At 43.8% G+C, this 17,316-nt stretch overlaps 2 protein-coding genes across 2 annotated transcripts in view; one reads left to right on the forward strand and one right to left on the reverse strand.

Moving 5' to 3' along the window:
• LOC128310214 (ubiquitin-like protein 3) overlaps positions 1-17,316 on the reverse strand; it is a 55,225-nt gene that overhangs the window by 24,852 nt on the left and 13,057 nt on the right. The window lies entirely within an intron of this gene.
• Positions 11,235-11,880, forward strand: LOC128310213 (uncharacterized). Its single transcript, XM_053046799.1, has 2 exons — positions 11,235-11,672; positions 11,746-11,880. Exons 1-2 carry the CDS (start codon positions 11,235-11,237, stop codon positions 11,794-11,796), a joined length of 489 nt encoding a protein of 162 aa, XP_052902759.1. The 3' UTR covers positions 11,797-11,880.

The raw sequence follows: 17,316 nt of genomic DNA on the forward strand, positions 1-17,316 counted from the left end.
ACGAGGGAAACAATCAAGAAACTCTCCCACGAAAATGAGTTCGTGCCCCGCGTCTAATTTCCAGCGCAATTCCGGTTCACCTGGAAGGCGAACGTTTCGATTGGTGGAATCGCGAACGCGAACTGAATCCTTAACATACGCGTCAATACCTTAGCACCTGGCGCTGTACGTCTCTATTGCGGCTCGGGCTGTCATTGATGATTTGTTGGGTACGAAGAAAACGTACTGATAAATGTAGTGCCACCCGGGTGTGTAGACAACGAAATGTGTGCTTTTACATCCAAAGCAAGGGAAGTGTGCCGCCGGTGGAGAGGACACGAAACCCATCAAGTCGGTGCCATGAGGTCTCAATGGACAGTGGACACGCAATGGGCGATGCACTGAAGCACAGCAGAGCAAAACAACAGTCACAACACTCCGCCGGACCATATGTGTGTGTGTGTATGAGCAGGAAAGGTAAATAACCTCTGCATAAGATCGAGACAAAAAAAAAGCAACGTCATGACCGAAGCCAACGGGTAATAGTGACAAAAAAAAGCATTACTACTCCATGGGAGGAAAACACGGGAGACGACGGAACTGTCGCCAAACACGTGGAAGTGGAAGCATGGAAAGTCCGGCCACCGTACGATGGACACATCCCATCGCGAAAGACGTCCAACCAAATGCAATTTACACACAAATTGATAACAATCAAGAGTGGCATAAGCCGCACGCACGCACGCGAACGAGAAACGTCATTTCATTCGGTTCTCCATCGATCGGACCGCGCGGAATGGGGCGGACTACGTCACACGGTTCTGCAAATGTACGGTAGTTAATACACGGCTCGTTGACTGCGTTCCATCTTGTACGATCGGAGCAACAACCAAAAAAACACTTGCCACACGGCAAAGGAAATAAAGAAAGGCACAAGTTGAATTTTCATCTTGGGCCGAGTACCGTCGCGAGACCATGTCAATACGCTCACCGTCGGGGAAACGGTTTTTTTTTTGTTTGATGCACGCACCGATGCGGCCGATGCCTCCTGCTGCGTGTGTGCGATGCGAACGAGAGTACGACGGCGGTGGCGGTGTTTGCTAAGCGCTGATCATACACGGCTTGTGAATTCATCACCCACTCCATCACCGGGCAGGCCCAACGGTAACGGAGCCAACGACAATGATCTAAGATTGTCACAGGAACCACCACCATCATCATCATGACTTACTTTTCTTTGTTCGGTCGGTCGGTGTTGTTCACCCGGGGGGCAACGATCATGACGAATCTTGCGCCAAGCAAGATGATTGTTCAGCGTAAGCCTTCTCCGCAATCCGCGCCAAGCAGGAGGATGACTCAAAGGTAAACGCACGAAGAGGACAGACCGAGCGTACACAGGCGCAGTGAAGCCAGGTTATCCTCGTCAGTTTATTGATAAGCTCGTACTCAAAGAACAGGTCGGAAGCTATGGCACACCGGAATTGAAGTACTTTTTATCAGACATGTCTCACGCACTGGTGACAAATTTCAAAAGAATGAACTCAGCAAAAGTTGCCCAAATTTCCAATTAACATCAAGAAATGCCTAAACTACAGACTGATGTAGGAAATAATGCAATCAGATATGAATCTCGAACGGATTAAGGGAAGTCTCAGCTTTGGACATTGAAATGCAAAGGATTTGTTGGAGAATAGAATTAAGCAATTGGTCCAATATCTGCCAAAATTCCCCAACTTCACATAGATAACTTGAAAACAATTTGAAGGGGTTTTATGGACATCTTCCTCGTATAGGCACAAGGTCTTTTAAAATCCCTGGAAGTTCCTATTTTTACATTGGAAATTTAGGCAGAAAGACCTTCAGCCACCTTCTGTCTATCTTAGCCTACCATGTCCAAAGCCTCAATGTCTTATTAACATGCCTCGTTAAACATGTTTGGCGAAAGGACACAGACCTTGCTGACTTGAGCGTGATTATTCAAGGTCTTGAATATCCCAAGTTCTGCACGCTGGTTTTCTCCGTCATGCTAGCCCATTTGTACCCACAATAGAAGTTGTATTCAGCCACTGAACGGTGATCTGAATAAACATTGCTTCAGAACCAATACGAAGTATACAAAGGGAAAAAAACCTTGCCGAAATGGGATATTGATTATATTGCTAATCTGTCAATACCACTTCTTCAATGTTCTACAGGTTACTCACGTATTCGATTAGCGGTGAACGCCTGCCAGCAGCTGCACGCTTACTTTACGAGCTGTTCCAGTGATCAGAACCGTACACGTGGTACAATCATCATAACCACCGGCAATCGGACGGACGATGAACAATAAAAACCACACAACACTTTGTTGCATGCAGCCACACTCACAACCGACGATTCGCCAAAAACGGCTTTTAGATTGGTATACGCGAGTACTGGAATATCTTATGGCTGGAGCGGACGCACTTCCATATCGGGTGATTTATGACGATAATGTCGTCGGAACGGAACGGGCAGGCCAATAAACAACAAGATGGTTGGCTGTTTCTTCCGACCGCAGCAGGTTCGATGGCCAATCGGTGAACCGGTAGTTCGATGTGCGCCAGGTGAGAAGATATTGCACACAAAGACTTCCCCCTGAAGTGCCTGAAGCGAGAGCATTATGGAGTTACGGAACGTCTGGTCTGGCTCGAATGAATGGGAATTTTTCTTTCGGAATTTTGTGTGACAAGCGTGATAAGGTAGATTGGATCCACATTTACTACTATCAGCTGCCGTTACCATCGTTTTCCTCGTCGTTAGGCAACCGACCATCTTTGCTTTTGCGCAAAAATACCACCCAGCCAAATATGGTGAGAAACCATGATCACCAACTCGGATGGATGGATGGTTGCGATGCACGGCTAATCATACGTCGCTATGGTTCGCTTTTCCGTGCCGCGTGCCTCAATGGGTCACCGAGGAGCGTTTCAACAGCTCGCTGTGTATACCTGTTCCGAGCACCGACACCGGTGACCGATAGCGACAGAAAATGTCCTCCACTTACGTACTACCCACTCCTCGGTGCTGTGAATCGGTCAATAATTAGCGTTGATTTCATTCGTCTCGCCACGAAACGGCAGCGAATCGCGTTTCCGACGCGACCGACCGACCGTTTCGTCATCGAGCGGTGTTGATTTTCTGCGCAACAGCTTGCAAAGAGCGGCTACAGTCTGCCCAGGAAGGAACAGGTTTTCGTAAAACAGTTATAACCAATAGATCGACCACAGCACCTTCGAAGGCCTTAAAGGTTGGAAAAACAGTGTGAGAGAGCCCGCCGTTCGTGAGCTTTACTGCAACGTAATGTTGCCGTCGTGTGGTAACTACAAACGAATCCATAGCACACACACTTGAAATCGAATGTGGCACAAATTGAACGAATTTCAGGCGAAAAGCTTCGATTGAAAATGATCAAATAGATGCCACAATTAACCAAGCAGCTCCGGGGAAGACAAACAACATAATTTGCCTCAAAAAGGTGTATCTGAATATCAAATCTTCCAAATTAATGCTTAAATCTATAATTTATATTGAGAAACGATCTCGCTTTACGATCGTTTTATAAGAATATATGCGCAATAACCTAACTTATCTTACAATTCAACGACTCACACGACCATAGACAAAGAAATTTTGCATTGATGTCCCACTGACTGCCACATCCAGTCGGTTTGCACGCAGTAGACACCGTTGCTACGCTTCGCAAACTTTACTTCATAGGAAAAGAAGCTGCCTGTTCCCCGAGACACGGTTTGACAGAAATGGAAAACTTGCTTCGATGCACTGCAGCACACCACCGTCACCGCAATGGTGACGTTTGGGAGAAAGTTTTCCGCCTTCACCGCCGATCCGTCTGTCATTAGAGCCGCAGCTCCGTCCCATGGACTGTCAACGGGGTGGTGGGCCCACTTCCCCGCATAGACTAGGTGAGGAGACGATGTGTGTCCGCTGTGGCCCACTGTCAGTGGCTGTGAAAGTGAACACCACTACTAACGCAACCGAACCCGCCGAGAGCAAAGTTTCAATTATGCACATCGCTACCATATCGCGAGGAACTAGGAAATGGTCCATTTCTGGATGGAAGACACCCAGGGGGGCAGGCAACTCGACAAGATGGAACCCCCACCGATGTCAGCGATGCGGAAGACACCCCGTCCAAAGCCCAAGAAACGGTGGATACAATCGCTCTAACAACCGGGGGAATCTCCCCGGGAACTTCTGCTGGGATGGTCACAGACGTTGCTTCTATAGTTAGCTTTCAGTGCAGCTACGCAACGAACGTTTGCCAATTGGGATGCGGTTTTGCTTACCTGAAATGGAATGGAGAAAAATGAAAAAGAAAGTTAGTTCGCGATGTTGCGTATCGTAAGCACGTTTAAGTGCTGGATTTAATCGGTCGATCATTTTAGAAAACAAAAACATATGGAAAGAGCTAAGACTTGAATTTGAGTGTCTCTTACATTTAAGAAGAATAGTAAGTTACAGTAAATAATAAATTTCCTTTGTTTCCTAGATTTTATTTAAAAGACATTATCAATAAGAATGTTGTATAATAAACTTGCTCATTTGTAAAAAATTAAACTCCAACTATCTTTGAAACCATGTCTATTAAGTTCCATAAATTAAGGAGATAACCTAAATATCATTTTGACGGATTACATTTGAACTATTCGAAGCATTTGATGTGCCTTAATAAAACATTACCTCACCGGAGCTTTGAAAATTGAATTAAAGGATTGACATTAAAATATCACAAAAAAATCCCTACTCCTTTATGTACTTATGTAGTGCTTTGTTTGAAACAAATGTTTAATATACAGACAGTCCCCGAGATACACGGTTCCTCTTATAGTTAGTTTATAGCACAAAATCTAAGAAAAACGATGAAAAATTGGTCTTTTGTCAAATAAAACATGTGTTTTTATTTTATTTTGATGGTTAATTTAAAAAAGTCACCTGATTTGCTGAATAAAATAAGTGCATAGAAGGAAGTCGACTCTGAAATTCGAGATACACGGGTTTTTCCCGTTATAAGAGCGTATCTCGGGGATTACCTGTGCATTTATTTATATCATACTGAAATCTTGATCACTTTACAAACCTTGGTTTGTTTAGCTAGTACTGTTTATTTTGGTTCTTGGTGGAATAAAACCTAACCTGCAAACTCATTGACTTTCCTTGTCTGTCAGTCGATTTAACATGACTTTAAAAATATTTAATCATATAAGTTATAGTACGACGTTAGGTAATGTTTCCTTTCAAGCGACTCGGTTGCTCGGTCGAATGCTAGCAATTAAAGATTAGCAAGAGTGTTTTGTTCATACCAAACGCAAAGATCCGGTGATCGCAACCGATTGAACTGCAGCTGATAAGCAGCGATGTGATGGAACGATCACTGACAGCCATTTTAATCCGGTTTGAAATGCAAGGGCAACGGTTTAAAAAAACACAAACTCACCCAGCCACCCAGCCACCCAATCCGCAACTGCCCCGAAGGCTTCGCCGGCTTATCGGAACTGTATCAACTAACGGAGCGCAAACGTAAACACAACGCGCGTACAACAACCGGAGCAGGTCAGTGGGAAATGTGAGGTGGAAAATTACAGCAACACCAACAGCAACAACGAACAGAAGAGAGTTGGCCCCTTCTTTTACCAAGCCGGTGGCCGCAATTTTGCGCGTACATGGGAACGCCGTGGAGATGGCAGTCAGCGAACGGGCGCGCAGCATTGCAAAGTGCATCACCACATCAGCGGGCCCCACCGGGCTGAAAAAGGAATACAGCAAAACGGAACAGAAACCGGTGCCCTTCGAGCGATCAGTGCGCTGGTGCGTGTTGTTGAATGCGCGCCCTGGGTGTGTTGTTCGAAACTCGTTCCCATCCACCGCGCGCGCACACACGTTGTGTTACCGTGTTGACAGAAATGGCCGTGTGAGAAGTAGGTCCATCTCGCGAGTATCAAGGCGAGATCAAGCAAAAGGACAAACAAAAAAAAACACAGACAGAAATCGCGCACAAACTCACGATGCCCGTAAATCATGGGAACGGTTCCGATTGCCTTTATTCTGAAGCTGATTATCACCACAGAACCGCAAGGCGAGTTGCTATAGCATGTTGTTGTGACAGACATCCTGGGACGGTTGTGGGTTATGGGGAGCAAAACATTAAGTCAGCACACAGAAAACAAAAGCAGCACCGAATGAAAAGCTCCGACCCGGTGGGAGTGAGTGGATTGTGTTTTTCCTCCCCAAAAAGTTCGGTGCTTTTCCCTTCGTTAAACATTCATGCACGGCCCATGACGCCTTTAACGAAGCGAAGGTTTTGTCGCATTCATTATGAAGATTATTATCATTAGCCGCCGCTGCCGATCCCGATTCGAAGAAGCACGGGCGCGAAACCGGTTGCTGCGCGGAATCGGATCGGTGCCATCAGCAGTAGCGCGGCGGTGTTCCATTACCCAGACCTCCGCGTTCAGCAAAAGTGAGGAGTTGGTGCTCTTGAGCAATCACAGCACACACCCCCCTCAGGGGTGGAAAAATCCGCTGAAGCAGCAACCCCCGTACAACGGTTAATGCGCGAAAAGCGAAAGCGTTCGGAGGGGAAAGGGGAGAGCCAGGGGGAGGGAAGTGAGGGAAAAAATATACGCACACGCACACACACACAACCCAATGCACAACCGGAAAAGATGAAAAAGGCGCCCGATCAGACAGTCGGCAGCAAACGAAACCGCTGCTGTCAGCTGCCGACCGAGACTCAAGACGCAAGACGCAGCAAAAACTCCCCCCCGGGCAATGAGGGGGGGGGGGGGGGGGACAAAGGATTGGCGGTGGAAAAAACTGCGCAACGCCACGGCAAAACAATGACCTCTTTGTTGTGTGTTGTTTGTGCCAGGTATTTCCTACTCAGTCTGCAGAAGGCCCCCCCCCCCCCCCCCGGCCAATTGGGAGTGATTTCGCCCCCTTGAAGCGAAATGGGTGTACCACCGGAGAGGCGTCGTAATCGTCTTGACTGTGCGATCTTATTATATGTTAATTACTCTACCACACCTCCATACTTCTGGGGCTAATACTGGGCACCCTTCTTTTACTCCACTTCGGCGGCCGTCATGCCATCCGGCGTGTTATTCATTCCATCGCGAGATTTGCCGCCGAGAGTCTTTTCTCAGACCACTTTATGGAGATGGTTTTTCTTTTATTGTGGTTGCTGGTTGTGGTTGGACCATAACATTTCCTGATGTCAAATGGGGTGTCGCGAACAATGTTTGCTCCCAGACGAACGTACTTGACTGAATGGAGAAGGAAGTGGGTTTTCGGTTGTCCCATGAAACCAATTCACAGACAGCGAGGTGAATCTTTTGGAGCTTTATAAATCATTCAATATCATGACAGACTGAAAATCGGATGATCGGAAATGATCTTCCGAATTGTATTTGAATATAACCCAAAGCTACAGTACGAGTTTTAAATTTACTATCATTAAGGGATTCCATGGTGTAATGCATCAGCCCTCGGTCTAATACACCGACGGCTGTGTATTGAATCTCATGTGGATCCAAGACTTTCATATTACCCCCGTAACCACCGTCAGTAGCCTTTGACGGACTCCATGGTATATAAACAAGGGTAGACGAGTAGTAGTAGTTACGAACGAGAGCAGAAGACGAACATCTTGAAATGATAGAGGTCTATAATGAACTTTTCATATGCGTCATACATCTAATGTCACATTGAATGCTCAATAAAAACTGCCCTTGACTTAGAAACTTTACTTCACTGATAATCGAGAATATAGAGTGCTCAGTAAGATCTTCTACACATACACACAAGTAGAGATTTCGTAAAAAATGCAACAAAAAATCCAAGACGATCGCGTTTGAGACGAAAGACACTTGGATGACAAATTCCAAAACATAATTAATCTGAAAACCACTTTTTTACATCTTCGTTAAGTGTATCTCTATGTACACGGAATGGAAAATTCCTTTTCATCTCATGGTCCCACCATGGACAAACTTACACTAAAAAAATAAACCTTAAACACCCTTATATAAGCAGTGTTAAAGCACGTAAAAGAACCAAAAAAAAACACAACAGCGCAGAGTGGAGAAGTAACAGCTTTACAACGGTGTGTAAGCAAATTGACAACACAGGTTCACCTATTCATTTCGACGCGGTAAGCAAGCAATCTGGAGGAGTGTTTACATTCGCATTTTGCACTTGACAGTACAAACAGGCAGACATTCCGCGTACTAAGCCCAGAATCGAACCAATGTTGGCCAAATGGATGGAATGCCAGGACAGGATGGGTGAAAAATACTAACACGCTAACGACACACATCCACCACCTCCTCTCTCTCTCTCCCTGCGCCAAGCACACATCAGTTGCCCACCTTTTTTTTGCCAAGCTTCGAAAGCTTTCGAAGGCCGTCGTCAGAGGATCTCCAACCAAAGGAAAAAAGAAGCAACCGGAATGCGTACACACGTGTGTACGTCAAAAAGCAGCCGGCTCAATGTCGCACCTTGCGTTGGATAAAGTTTTGGAAAAAAGATCACGCAAACGGTGACACTATCTCCCACGGTGTGCGAACGGCTCACCGATTAAGCGAGACCAGGGAGGCGGCAGCTGGTTTTTGGTTTTGTGCTGAGAGATGAACAGGTTACCTTGAGTCAGCTGGCCGGCATAATGGTGTGCTGTCGTTAGTCGAACGAGTCCGGTTTATGATTGAAAAGTTGTGCGTTGTTGTGTTTTTTTGTTGTTGTAGGTCACGCATTTGAAGGCTAACGCTAAGGCTAACCTTTGGCATGGAAAGAAATCGCACAGATTTGAAATAGCGGATATTGTAAGGTACAATAATATTAACTTAATAAATCCAACCACCTGCTAATTAATTCATTTCTTAAAATTAAAGCATTTTTAATGATACTTTAATAAATTAAATAAGTATTCAAAAGTAGGAAAATGATTTTCCATTCATTCACATTTCGCTTCTTAAATGTACATCATCATTTGAATACGAATATGTCATATGAATACGCACAAACACATTTTGCCATTCCAATGGTAAAAGGACACTTTATTTACGCATTCTAAATTATGACACACACACATACACTCAGCAAGTGGGCACAATACGCTATACATTGCAGACGGGTTGGAAAATGGTTTAAAATTCCTTTTACCCGAGAACCTTCCAAAAAACAGTAACCGCCCATTGATATGCTGTGACTGAAAATTGCGTGTGAAGGTGAAAATGAAAAGTCAACATTTTCTTTGTTCCCTTCACACCCTCGGTGTCCTTTTTTCCGACCTGCGAGGGGTGGGGGAGAGGGGAGCGGCTCCCACAAACCATTCACTCGACAGCACTCGCAAAATTGTGCGTTTCCAAAAACCGTACCACAGTTTCCACAGTTCCGGAACGACCTGTATGAGGGGGAGAGGGAGGGGTTGGCAAGGTGTTGGAAAGCAGAAGGGAACGTCCTTATTGCTTTCAACACCACCACCCAACCAAACCCATTCCTTCCTCCACTCACTCAGGGTGTCCCAAAGCAACCATAACCCATCGCGATAGCCCGAATGCTTTTAACTGGTTTGAAAGCTTCCCACCGACAATGGCCATTTCGTTCCGGTCGTAGAATAAATCATAGATATGCCACGGGGAAAATTGGGCAGACTCCTCTCATCGCCCCATCTTTCTTGCACCCTCGGGTTTCCTCCCCATTTTTCCTAAGCATTTTCCTAACCGTATGCCTGGTGCTGGGCTGGTGCCGCTCGTTCTATACACCTTTGCCATATCATCACTGACCGTAAAAACCCGCCTAGCATAGTTCGCATTCTCTCGCACTCCCTCCTCTTCCGCCGACTGACTGCACACATGATGGGTAGGCAAAATAATAAATTAATGGATTGTTGTTTTGGGCAGGTTCGGAATGCGATTCCCACCATCGGGTATAAATGGGTGATTTGATATCGATCTGCGAGTATTTGCCGCTTTTGCGGTCGGCGGAACAGTGGTGGTTTGCTGTGCGGGCCAAATTTATCTTCAATTCCAGCCGAAAGAAAATTCCTGGAGCACTGGCAGGCACGTGCGTGCGTGTTAGGAATCGGTGTCAGATCAGAACGTACCTTATGGCATTTTTCTTCGAGCTGGCACCAGATCGGACGAAAGAAAAAGGAGTTTCTTCCCTTTTAGAATATGCTACTCCCGATACATTATTGTCATCATGTAGCATCCGGCCCCATCTTTTGTATCATATTTTAGTTGCAATGACAGAAAAATGTCAGCAACATCCTCTGGGTTAAGATGTCTTATATCATATTGGGACTGTAGAAATAACATAAATTTGCAGCTGTCAACTATGCACACCTTGGCAGCTGTCAACTTTGACAGCTGCTGTGACAGCAGGAAAAGAAGGATCCGAAAAATAAAAGGCATTATCGTTGACCACTTGAAAGCGAACACACCTTCAGCCTTCCGTTATCTTCAGTAAAGAAAAATATACCAGTTTACATCTCAGAAGTGGGATCAAGTATCATGCCTACAAAGGACGATATGGTGTGTGTGATAGAAGCCGCCGGGATTTCCGTACCACCGACGGCAACAATCGTGCAAATTCGGAAATTGTTTGAAGAAGTTGCTGGCGTACGTGATGAAAAGACAACCACCATTGCTAGCATCGACGCCGCCGCCATTTTTGCCACAGACGATTTTGTACCTGCAGAAACCGACGCTTCCGCGCCTGCAACAAGCGACGCTGCAAGTATTACCCGCGATATGAATAACATGCAAGATCGTATTCGACAATTGGAGCAGGAGAAGAAAATTCTTTTGCTCGAAAAAGAAATAGCTGAGTTGCGTGCATGTATCGACGGGAAAGCAGCTACAACCACCGAAAACGCTCCTACCGCGATACGTGATGCGTTTGAGTGCATAAAAAGTATGGTGACGCCATTTTGTGGTGATAAGGGCAATAGCATCAGGGCATGGTTCGAGGAAGTGGAGAGAGCGACAATGATGCTGAAATTGAATGAGATGTCGAAGCTAATCGTCACACGTCGTTTACTTTCCGGAACCGCGGCTATGTTCGCCAATACGATTAATATACGAAACTACGAGGAACTTAAGGAGCAACTCATTTTAGCATTTAGCAAAGGCCCTACTTTGGAGTGTGTGTACCAGGAGCTACGACGCCGGCGCCTTTTGCCAACGGAAACTACCTTCAGGTATGTGTTGGAAATGGAGAAAATTGCCAAAAAAGGATTCATCCCCGAAGAGGAACTGGTGACAATTATCATTGATAATATGGGTGATGCGAGCAACACAAGCGCGATGCGCTATTCAGCCAACAACGTGGAAGAACTGAAAACGATGTTGGTCAAGTACGAACAATTTCGTATGTTAAAAGCGCCTGGCCCTTCTACACGCGTTAACAACCAACAAGCATCCACCACCGGCCCAGAAGTCCTCGCTTTAGATACCCGTTGCTTCAACTGTTCGGCTTTTGGTCATCTTCGTGACAAATGTCCTAAGCCCCCTCGTCCACCAGGTTCCTGCTTCCGATGCCATCAGACGACTCATGTCTATAAGGACTGTCCTGAACGGAAGAAAACAGCGAGCGCAGCGATTTTTGCAGCCGACGCCGATTCAGTTACGAAATTGCAAGAAACACAAGAGGTAGGTGTCGCCTTTAATTTGGGAGATTGTTGGAGTAAAGTAAAAACATGCGTGCGTTGTTTATTTGATTCAGGAAGTCCAGCAAGCTTCATCGATGAATCTATGGCCCCAAGATCCTGCCTAAAAGCTTTGACATCGTCAATATATTGTGGACTAGGGAATAAAGTCCTTCAGACGCATGGGCAGCTGCAGTGCCGCATTAAATTTAACGGTCAATACAAGGACCATACTTTCGTAATCCTTAGCAAAGGCAGCATGGCTTGGCCATTGATTATCGGTAGAGATTTATTAATAAAGTTCGATGTACACCTTACACAAGTTAAATATAAATACAATAAACAACAATTATTACACATGAGAACGCAAATAAATCTTCCTACGGTAGAGCCACGCATGTTGTTACAGCTCCAACAAATCGGTATATTGAAACAAAACAATATGGACTACTCAGAAGTTGCACCACAGAACTTAGGTAAACATAATTCAGCATTGGACCAAATCCATTTAGATTTCCCTTCTAAAAAGATCGAAAACAACTTTTTTGAAGAACTTTGTGCGATTGATTTAGTTGAAAGCAAAGAACTAAACATAAACCCCCACCTTACACAACACCAAATAACTGCCCTTAAAACAATAATTAAGGAGAATTATATTGATTTTCCTGGTGATGCTATTCATTATCCTGAAAACCGTATGAAGATAAACCTGATTCATGATACTCCAATTTTCTGTAAACCACGACGTCTCTCATACTCTGAGAGAAATCAAGTTAAGGAAATAGTAAAAGAACTATTGGATAAGAATGTAATACGGCCAAGTAATTCTCCATATGCATCTGCACTCGTGCTTGTAAGGAAAAAGAACGGCGAAATTCGGAAATGTGTTGATTTTCGACCGATCAACAAAATTACAGTAAGAGACAATTACCCTATCCCTCTGATAGATACATGCTTGGAACATTTAAGCAATAAGCAGTTTTTTAGTTTATTGGACCTAAAAAGTGGGTTTCACCAAGTAACAATGCATGAAGATTCTATAAAATATACCTCGTTTGTCACGCCCGACGGACAATACGAATATCTGAAGATGCCGTTCGGGCTAAAAAATGCTCCAGCCGAATTTCAGAGATTCATCAATACCATTCTTAGGGAGTTTATAGATTCCGAAAAACTTGTTGTTTATTTAGATGATATAATCATTGCTTCAAGAAACTTCGAATCACACATTCACGTGTTGACTGAAGTGCTTAGGAAAATTCGAGAAAATGGCCTAGAGCTTCGGCTCGATAAATGCCATATAGCTCAAACTGAATTAGATTATTTGGGCTACAAGGCAAACTCATGTGGTATACGTCCGAGCGATAAACATATTTCCGCAATCAAGACTTATCCAATCCCCAATAACACCAAACAGGTTCAAAGATGTCTCGGACTCTTCTCATATTTTCGTCGGTTCGTACCATCATTTTCTACCATAGCAAAACCACTCACAAATTTACTCCGAGCAGACAAACCTTTTAATTTTGATTCCGAATGCTTGAAAGCCTTTGAAACCCTCCGCAAAAAACTGATAGAATCACCAGTTTTGTCTATTTTTGATCCCTCTCGAGAGACAGAGTTGCATTGTGATGCAAGTGCAAGCGGTTTTGGGTCCGTATTACTGCAAAAACAGGATGATAACAAATTCCACCCTATAGCTTATTTTTCGAAGACGGCATCTAAAGACGAGTCCAAATTACACAGCTACGAACTAGAAACCTTATCTGTTATATATGCCCTTAAACGCTTCCATAGCTACGTTCATGGTGTTCCCATAAAGATAATTACTGATTGCAACTCTCTAGTAGAGACATTAAAAAATAGAAATACGTCCGCAAAAATAGCTCGATGGTCTCTCTTCCTAGAAAATTACAATTATACTATGCAGCACCGTCCGGGTACTGCGATGAGCCACGTGGATGCCTTAAGCCGTTTATATTCTGTGAATGTAGTGGAGGAATTAGACCTTGATGCTCAATTGCAAATAACCCAATCTCGTGATCCAGATATAGAAGCTTTGAAAAATGACTTAGAGACTAGAGCTGTTAAAGGTTACGTTTTCCAGGATGGTTTGGTTTATAGACGGTCACCTTCGAACAAACTACAACTATATGTTCCCAAAGAAATGATAAATAATGTGATTCGATACATTCACGAAAAAATAGGACATCTAGGAACTGAAAAATGTTGCGACCAAATTAGCAAAAACTATTGGTTTCCCTTGATGAAGACAAGAGTTGAAAATTTTGTAAAAAATTGCCTAAAATGCATTATTTACTCTTCGCCAGCTCGGAATAATAATCGAAATCTCCACAGTATACCCAAAGTAGCAACTCCGTTTGATACGGTACACATTGATCACTTGGGCCCCTTACCCACAATTCAATCAAAGAAAAGATATATATTAGTGATCATTGATGCATTTACTAAATTCGTTAAATTATACCCAACAATATCAACTAATTCTCGAGAAGTTTGTAATGTACTATCGCAATATATGGCATATTATAGCCGGCCGAAACGCATAATCAGCGATAGAGCCACGTGCTTCACCTCTGCACAATTTACAGAATTTTTAAATACTCGTGGAATATCTCATGTTTTGACCGCAACTTGTTCACCTCAAGCAAACGGGCAAGTTGAAAGAGTTAATAGGGTCTTGCGTCCAATCTTAAGCAAACTGTCCAATTCCATAGATCATGGCAATTGGAGTGCTCAACTAGCCAAAGCAGAATATGCTTTAAATAACACAATTCATTCATCAACTAAATTTACCCCCTCAGTTATTCTTTTTGGGATTGAACAACGTGGCCCGGTGATTGATGAGCTCACTGAATTTTTAGATACGAAAAATGAAGTGCCCTTGAGGGATTTTGAATTCATAAGACGTAAGGCTTCTGAAAATATAGCAAAATCTCAGAAGACAAATGAGAAATATTTCCTTAAGAAAAATAATCCAGCACCCACATATGACATAGGAGATTATGTAGTTATTCGGAATACAGATACGTCACCTAATTCGAATAAGAAATTGATACCAAAATATAGGGGACCATATGTAATTCATAAAATACTGCCAAACGATCGTTATGTAGTCCATGACATTGATGGGTATCAAGTAACGCAAATACCATACGACGGGGTTTTAGAAGCAGATAAACTTAAATACTGGATGCAACCAACCATATATGAAGATACCGAAAACTCCCAAGGTGACACCTTATCCTAACAATAGTATTAGACAGTAGAATTGAGGCCAATTCAGATGTCAGGTTGGCCGAGTTGTAGAAATAACATAAATTTGCAGCTGTCAACTATGCACACCTTGGCAGCTGTCAACTTTGACAGCTGCTGTGACAGCAGGAAAAGAAGGATCCGAAAAATAAAAGGCATTATCGTTGACCACTTGAAAGCGAACACACCTTCAGCCTTCCGTTATCTTCAGTAAAGAAAAATATACCAGTTTACAGGACTAAATTTGTGACCTAAGTGACATTTTCTTACATTAAAATGAAGGTTTTTTTTTAATTTTAAGTCAGTACACATAAACAGACATTTAAACCAGACATGTTAAACATACGGCCCGCGAGGTCTTTGAATCGGGTTCGCAAAAAAAAATAATAAAAACAAAATGCGTTCAAGAAATATAAAAAATATAATATAAAATATAATATAAATATAATATAAAACATAATTTTTAAAGTTCTTTACTGTTACTGATATTGTCTTACTAACTTCCTCCTATGATTACTTACAATGGAATAAATGTATCTATGAAACATCGTAACTTAGAACATAAAAATGTATCCTACATGTAAATTTTTGGAATTTGAATGTTTTTGCAAGAGTGCTATGTACATAAATATAAAGTATATCCAAATATAATGGGATATGAATTATGCCGTCTGTAACTATTATTTAAAATCACGAAAAATGTCCAGACTGGATGCATGTAAAGTAAATAGTCAGGCAGGTTTTACAACACAGAGGTGCTATTTTTAGAGTTGGCCCGTAAGATCATTTTTGTTATCAAACCGGCCCGCAAGCCAAAATAAGTTCGTCATCTGTACAATACTGTAACTAATGTATTTACAACTGTTTGAAATATGACAGATGGATATCTGTTTAGATACAGGTGAGTCAAATAGCAAAATCAGTAAGGCACGACTAAGAACAACACACCACCCGGGGCGGTCAGGGTTCGAGTCCCGAAACATCATTACTTGGATGGTCTCAATTAGAAAAGGTTTTTAGCCACAACAGCACTTGAGGCGAGTATCATATCACACTAAATCTCAATAATGAGCCAATGATAATATGCACCAGTTGAATTTTTCTCAGTTTTGGTTTACAACTATGCTTCATTGTGCAAAAAGTTTAATCTTCATTCAGCTTGTGTTGGCTCCGAGCAGTTTATTCTGGACAATTGCATATCCGAAATCTCAGGAAAATCAACCGTAGTTGCTGTGAAATGAACACTTCTTGCAGCTAACACTCCGTCACCAACGGAATCGTCTCTGGGATGCCTTAAGTGCACACCTTTACGAGGTCAGTCGGCGGCTTGTTTCCACGCGACCCAACAACGATGCCATGTTGGATTCCTTAGCATATAAAATAGAAAGAAAAAAGGAAGACACCACCGTACCGGGGCGCGCACTCGTTTTGTGGCTCCAAATCGTTCGCATAAATATGGCACGGCACGGCTGGGGCTGGCACACCGCAGGCAAGTGGCAATTGGACGCAGCAGTGCCCGGGTCTGGAACTGGGTCAATTACGTTCCGATTCCTCGCGCGAAGGTGCTTGCATTTAATGTATCACCGTTCGCCACCACCATCGTCTGCCTCCGGGCGACGGAATGAATCTACACCGGCTTCTTCATTCGTGAGATGTCGCTTCGCGTTCGAGGTGTTTGTAGGGCCCAACCCGGTTTTGCCGCTAAGCACGCTAAACGAACCAGGCCAAACGCAAACACCAGGAACCAGGAACACCGGGGCAAACAGCGCAAATGCGCAATTCGGACACGCTTGTGCCGGGCTCGCGAGATGGTGGAAGAGATGCATGACGTCGAGTGTCGAATCATCCCGTTAGAGCCCCGGCACACAACACAATAGGTCGTTCGGCTGGGTGGTTTGGTCAGCTGACCGATCACTTCCCACCCGTTGAGGGGGCACCCGTTGTGGAGGTATAATTTTGATACGCTTTCAGTTTTCTTTCCGGGGCCCGGAACAATCGCAACAAGGTGCTGTTTTCCTTTCAGAGTGCAAAGGCAAATGATAACCTCAATGGGCATGGTACAAAAGCGAAGAACGAAATTTTTAATAAAATCTCCCAAAATTCAGGATTAACCACAGCTAGAGCAACATTATTGGTCTTCGAATGAAGCAATTTAGTGCGGACGATTCGATCCGTTTCAGTTGTACGTTGTAAAGATTGCGATTTCCGCTGTGCGCCGGGATGCACACGAGGACATCGGCCATTTGCATTGCATTGTACCGTGGCGTAAACTGCAAGTTTAGCTTCAACGCATCATCAGCACCCATGCATGCGTGTTTCCTCGGACAGATGTAGTGCACAAGATACCACACACACACAGTACTCCCACACCA

This window comes from Anopheles moucheti, chromosome 2 (genome assembly GCF_943734755.1).
Source record: "Anopheles moucheti chromosome 2, idAnoMoucSN_F20_07, whole genome shotgun sequence".
Classification (NCBI taxonomy): domain Eukaryota; kingdom Metazoa; phylum Arthropoda; class Insecta; order Diptera; family Culicidae; genus Anopheles; species Anopheles moucheti.

Bases quoted from the DNA above. Each gene is read 5' to 3' on its own strand.
- LOC128310213 (XM_053046799.1), top strand. From the start codon at position 11,235: ATGGAGAAAATTGCCAAAAAAGGATTCATCCCCGAAGAGGAACTGGTG. The intron at 11,673-11,745 runs GTAGGTGTCGCC...TATTTGATTCAG, and splicing joins AATTGCAAGAAACACAAGAG to GAAGTCCAGCAAGCTTCATC.